Source organism: Rhea pennata, chromosome 27 (assembly GCF_028389875.1).
Source record: "Rhea pennata isolate bPtePen1 chromosome 27, bPtePen1.pri, whole genome shotgun sequence".
NCBI lineage: Eukaryota > Metazoa > Chordata > Aves > Rheiformes > Rheidae > Rhea > Rhea pennata.
The window spans coordinates 155974-162286 of record NC_084689.1 but is presented as its reverse complement, the minus strand read 5'-3'; the positions used below and the strand labels follow the sequence as shown (position 1 = coordinate 162286).

The 6313-nt window shown below is 55.9% G+C and overlaps 1 protein-coding gene across 3 annotated transcripts; it reads left to right on the top strand.

Moving 5' to 3' along the window:
• Positions 1–1506: 1506 nt before the first annotated feature.
• Positions 1507–6292, top strand: S1PR4 (sphingosine-1-phosphate receptor 4). Of its 3 annotated transcripts, none has more exons than XM_062596225.1 (3): positions 1507–1555; positions 1825–1960; positions 3108–6292. In XM_062596225.1, exons 2-3 carry the CDS (start codon positions 1954–1956, stop codon positions 4277–4279), a joined length of 1179 nt encoding a protein of 392 aa, XP_062452209.1. In that variant the 5' UTR covers positions 1507–1555; positions 1825–1953; the 3' UTR covers positions 4280–6292. The 3 variants fall into 3 exon arrangements, with proteins under 3 accessions (XP_062452209.1, XP_062452207.1, XP_062452208.1); XM_062596223.1 differs by having other exon boundaries at positions 2856–6292; XM_062596224.1 differs by lacking the exon at positions 1507–1555 and adding an exon at positions 1699–1717 and having other exon boundaries at positions 2856–6292.
• Positions 6293–6313: the final 21 nt, after the last annotated feature.

The following is a 6313-nucleotide window of genomic DNA, read 5'->3' as shown; positions in this document are numbered from 1 at the left end:
CAAATCTATTGATGACTATTAATTGCAGTGCTGTAGACACAAACTCTGCTGAGTGCCCGATGCTGGCCAAGATTGACCAGGGAAAGGGGTGCTTGGCCTGTTTCTCATGTCATTCCCCCAGCACTCATGCCTGGAGCAGCATGCTAGGCCAAGGGAGCCTGTGGGCTGGTTTAGTGCGCAGCCTTTCCTCCAAAGGTTTTTGTTGTTACCAGAACAGGGGACCTGCAAGGATAGCACATGGCCGGACCCAGAGTGGGAGGGACACATCCCAGTGCCTGCCAGCCAGCTTGCAGCTGCTAGCAGCCCATTTCTAGCAGCTCATGGTCTTGATCTGAAGTGACAAGATGCTGCAGCACCAGCCCCCCGCCGCCCCTTTCTTTCACAGAGGGAACATATGAACTGAGGTGGCAACAAAGCAGAAGTGCCAAGATAAAGCACAGGCTGTGTCTGGGGAGATAGCGTGGGCACTGCTGCGCAGTGGCAGGAACTTGCCTCGCCACCCTCCTTCCCGCACTGCTGCTGCAGGCACCACTGCCCCCGGCTGCCCTCAGTGAGTAGCCTCGGCCTGGCCTGGCTCTGACTCGGCCCTGGCCCTGACCCCAGCTCCAGCTAGGCCTCAGCTCAGCCCGGACCTCAGCTCCGGCTCAGCCCTGTTGCGCTGTGCAGCAGTTTCCCATACCACCACCCACACAGACGGGGCCAGGCTGGAGGCTGCACAAAACCAAGGCACTGCTCCTGAGTGGCTGAGGGAGGCAGACACCAGGACAGCGCACGGGACAAGACTTTGGTTCCCTGGAACAGCTCTTTGCACAACCAGCACTGCTGGTTTTCGGTGACATTGGGCAGACTCTGTGGTATGCTGGTGGCCCCAGCACTGTGGGGAGGCACGCTGAGCTGTCCTAGCTGCCTGCCTGACAGCTGAAGCTTTTGTATGCCACCCAGCCTGTGCTCTGCTTCACTCTCCCCAATACAAGTCTCATTCCTGCCAGATTTCTCCCCTCTGAGGCTGCTCACGTGCCACCAGCTCTCTGAGCAGCTACTTAGGGCTTCTGACAAGGCAAGTTTTCTCATCTTTTGGTCTTTTTAGGGACTCCTCTCCAATTCTGTCCTCTGCTTTGCAGAGCAGACACATTAGCTGGAGGCCCAGCTCGGAGCAGGAATAAACCAGCGGCAACATGCAGGACTCACTCTGGCCCTGTCGGTTTCCATGCTGTGCTGTCAGTACCCAGCCCCACCAGGAGCATGCCCTTCATGCTAAATGTGCGACCTAGCACTCCTCTCCTTGGGATTGCACCATGCTTATGGCTCCATCTCCCTGCTGATTTCCGCTCCTACAATCTTGGGGTTATCTAATGATTTTATCAGCTTGATTTTCTCTCCACTCTGCTGACAGAAAAGCCCAAAACACCACTTGAGAAGATGGAGTGGAGAGGATGGAGCTTTTGACAAGAACAGCTTTGCTTGCATGTTTCTTCCTGCAGCAGAGATCCCTTTCGCATTTTCCACTTGTCTGTTCCACGATCTCTCTTGGATCCCTCCATCCATCAAGCAGTAGGTGATTCTCAGAATGACTCCCTGCTTGCCATGCCAACAGGGGAACTTCACTGTTTGCTGTGAGCCCTGGGGGCCTTTCTGTGATTCTTTGCCAGTCTGGAGTGAGAGCACAGGTGAAAGCAGAAAGCTTGGGATGACTTCTGCTGCAATCCTGAGTTAAAAGGTGCTCACTCATTCTTCTATCTGTGCCCTTTTGCAGCTGTTTTGGGTGGGTCCATCCTGCAGACAAATGTGGTTGATGTTGTAACTTCCCTTTTTTCACTCTGGTAGGTAGAAATCTCACTTATTTGGCACAAGGAACCCTCCTCACTACCTACTCTGCACTGGGCCTCAGACAAGCAGCTGGTGAGCACTGCTACCTGCTGAGCATTCCTCCCGCACAAGAGCCTCACGCAAGTCATGGCAGGTGAGTCTCAAGGCAAATTCAACAGCCGGGATGGGACTAGCGTGCTGCAAGGATTCCTCTCCAATTAGGGTGTGCAGGCACAGGGAGCAGGTCGATGATGAATATTAACATTGTGGTCATGTCAGGGATCTGAACTGAGGTTCCAGTGTAGCCCCTTGTCTCTTGTGCAATGCTGGACAAGAATGCGTCAGCTTTATGCCTCAGTTTCCCTGTCTGTGACCTAAGCAATAGGAAGACCTTGACCCATCTCCAGCAGGTGTTTGGAGATCTGGAGGCAGAGGAGCAGTGTCAGGGCACATGCAGGGATCTGAGCAGCTGGTTTCCTGCAAGAGGGGTGGAATTGAGCCACAACTTCAGACACACAGGTGCCCAGACTTGCTGCATTGGCAGGACAGGACTTGGATGGACATGTCCCAAGAGACAGGTTGGAGCTGGGACCATGGAGGATCCCAGAGGAGTCAGAGCCGGGAGCTTCCTCCTGGAGAAGGTGCACAGGGCAGCAGATTAAGGGACAGTTGCTCTGTGCAAGGCTCAAAGATGAATTTAATACCACAAAGGGCAAAGCACTCAGTGCATCAGACTGTCTTGGTGCTGTTGCTAACACTTAGCCTTGCTCAGCCCAGTAGATCCTACCCAGAGAGCTGGGAGTTGTTATTTCCTTCCACCCAGCCTGCCCCAGCTCAGAGAGGGGCCTGACATGTTGCCTCATTCAGTTACCAGCTTCACAACCACAGTGAAGCTGAGAATAGCCAGATCCTTACTGAGAAATGGTAACAACCGTCAGAAACCTTGACAATACGCTAGTTCACAACAGGAAACTATTAAACAACAGGAAGCCCATACTCGTGCGTGGACTTACAAAACACTTCATCCTCCTCTCCCCTTGCTCTTTCAGTGCCACAGGGCTGGCAGACAGGGCTCTGACTTTCATCTCCACACTGGGCAGGGCTGCTGGGCTCAGAACCGGTCCCCTCTTTGTGACAGAGTCCCTCACCTGCCTCCAACCTCGGAAAGAGGGGCCGCTCCACTCCAAACCCTACCGCAACCCTTTCTCCATCGTGCATCCCCTGGCTGCTGACCAAGGCTCAGAAGATGGATGGTCTGGGGCTGAGCTGGCTAATGAATCACTCCCATCCCCTTCCTCCAGACTCTTCTCGATACCCTGAGCTCAGTGTTGACCTGCTCAGCAGGAAAGGAGCCTGCCTGCAGCTGGCTGCCACAAGGAATGTGAACATCATCCTGCAGCACTACAATTTCACAGGCAAGCTGACCAACCGTCAATCCCAGGATGAAGGCATGAGCTTCGTTCACATAATCTGTGTCATTGTCAGCTGCTTCATCATCCTAGAGAATCTGCTGGTGCTGCTGGCCATCCTGCGGTGTCTGCGAGCTCGCCGCTGGGTCTATTCCTGCATTGCCAGCATCACTGTGAGCGACCTGCTGGCAGGCATCGCCTACCTCTCCAATGTCTTCCTCTCAGGCAAGAAGACCTTCCAGCTTTCACCTCAGCTCTGGTTCCTGCGGGAGGGCATTCTCTTCATCGCTCTGGCTGCCTCCACTTTCAGCCTGCTGGTGACTGCCATTGAGCGCTACAGCGCCATGGTAAGGCCAATTGCTGAGAATGAGGCCAGCAAGACCCTGCGCCTGCGTGGCCTCATCATCTCCTGCTGGCTGCTGGCCTTGGTCATTGGACTCCTTCCACTGCTAGGCTGGAACTGTCTGTGCAACTTCAATGCCTGCTCTGCCCTCCTGCCTCTCTACTCCAAGAACTACATACTTTTCTCTGTGGTCATGTTCAGCATCATCCTTCTAGGGATCGTCGGCCTCTACGTCTCCATCTATCAGCTGGTCCAGGCCAGCTCCAAGCAAATCAGTTCTCGGCACAGCCGCAAACGGTCCCTGCACTTGCTCAAAACTGTACTGATGATCCTGGGTGTCTTCATCATTTGCTGGAGCCCCCTCTTCATCCTGTTGCTCTTTGATGTCTTCTGTGAGACCCAGACCTGCAGACACCTCCACAGCCTGGACTGGACTTTGGGTCTGGCCATACTCAACTCAGCCATTAATCCCGTCATTTACTCCTTCCGGAGCAGGGAGGTGTGCCACGCTATGAAAAGCCTGCTGTGCTGCTGCTGTGTTTGGGCTGGGCTTTGCAAGCCTGAGAGCTGCTTGGTCATCACAGACATCAACTCCGGTTCATCCACAGAGAGCTCCTTGCGCTACCGGGAAAGCTTCCGCAGCTCCGTAGCCCTGAATGCCCGGCCCAGGGCACCCCTCTCCAGCAATTCCAGTATGATGAGCAATCTCCCCAGCCTCTGAGAGGCTGTGGGGAGAGCAGGGGAGGATCAGACAGTCCACTAGGACCTTGTGCTGCCAGTCTTGGCCTGGCAGAGCTGTGGCCTTGGTTTTAGCTCAGACTGAGATTGTACAACCCCACCTTAGTGGTTAACTGTGGCCAGGCTTTCCAGCACCACGGATTAGATGTTGCTTCAGTGTGCATGTAACATGGGGAAAGGCAGTGGTCCTGGGATAGGGGTGGGGGGATAAGGAGGCATATACACTCTGCTGAGACAGCTGCCATGCCCAAGGTTATAAGGGGCCCCTGCTCCACGTGCGCATGTCCATAGATGCTGTGCCTCTCCCGACAGAAGGCATCTTGCCTAGGGTCCAGTGAGAGAGGTCTGGGTACCCCCACCAAGACTGTCCCCAGTCCCTCAGAATCAGGCAAGGCTAGCAGAGCAGCCAGTCCATGCAGGCAGAAGGCAATCCCTGAGCCTTCTCCTGCCGTTTACAGCCTCCTGAAAACACAGGGGAGATGCCTTGCCAGGGAGTCAAGAATAATTTGCAAGGTCGGGAGCAGCTCAGAAACCACTGGCCAGGAGTCAAGTGCTCACCTGCAGTGTAGCACAACTAGCTCTGGGTTGGCAGAGGGTTGCAATGACAGCCTAATCTCTTACAGAGTGCACAGACTTACCACTGAGCCTAGGCAAATGCTGTGACCACACTTACAGCCTGTCAGGGAGACCTTGGAGCCCTGCTGTGTCTCCAGGCATGAGGCTGCACCTGCAAGGCAGCCCCAGCACCACTGCAGGTAGATGGAGGAACAGTCACTATGGTGACTCAGGACTCTGGTGCCCTCATGTGTGGCAGAACCACCTTCCCCATCTGGCCAAGCCTCACAGGTGACATGCACCTGCAGAGCACAGGGCTGTCCTGCTGTGGCCTCCCAGGGAGGTGAGCTGTACTCCAGCAAACCTGCCAAGGTCTGAGGTCCCAATGCAGGGGAGATGCCCACAGTGGCTAGGGCACTGCCAGAAGGCTGAACAGCAGCATCCAGGCAGCTTTGCACCCTGCTGTCTCTAGTGAGATTTGGATCACACCTGAGTGGAAGCAGTAGGAGTTGTTTCTTCTTCCTTTCTGGTCCACAAAAGCTGCCTCCTTCCAGAAAACATTTTGCAAACGGGGTTTTGCAACAGATCATTTACAAGAATCACTGCAATAGCCTGGCACAGTCATCACCACGGGGCCGGAGCAAGGTGGCACCTGCTCCAAGCCCTTCCGAATTTCAAGGCAGCTGGCAAAAGCAATGGTGGGGGTCTGACCCTGGCACTGTGGTTCTGTGCCCAGCTGCATTCAGAGGCAGGGGCAGCCTGTGCTCTGCCAGGGAAATGCTCTGAGGGTCCCCACCCTGCTGTGAGATGGACAGCATCAACAGCAAGCAAAGTAGCCAGGCATGCAGGAACCTGGGTATTCACCAGACCCCGACGGTCTCACTCCACTGCCCCAGGGCCAAGCACTGCAGCCCAGCCCCTGCACAGCGCTGTTGCTGCCACCTGGACCTGCAGGCCAACCTCTGCTGGCCAGTGCCTCCACGTGAGCAGAGTGCCCCAAGCACTGCAGCCTTGCGGTGGGTGCTGGCAAGGCACCCAGGGGGCACCTAGAGGGCTCAGCCAGCAGTGGCAAGGCATGCTGTGGGCTGGTGGGAGGCTGCACTGTGCAGGGGGCTGCTCCAGGGTGAGGCCAGCTGGGCCGGATGGGCATTGAGCAGTGCCAGCAGCACCAGGGGCCCAACGAGGCTGCGCTGTAGGGGGGGGGAGGTGAACCTTGGTCCCTTCTCCTGGGAGGGCCTGACCAACTCAGCAGGGCTCCAGAAGGCACCTCCTGCTGCACCTCTGCTTCCTGCTCCTACATCCCTGCAGCAAGAAACCACAGCGGCTTCTCAGCACCTCCCCTCCCTGTGCGAGGCAGCCAAGGCAGCGGGCATAGAGAGGAAGCTTCCTGACAGCCTGAAGCTTCCCGGCCCAGCCCCTGCGTAGCCACATCGAGCTTCCAGCCAGCTTGTTTTGCAATAAA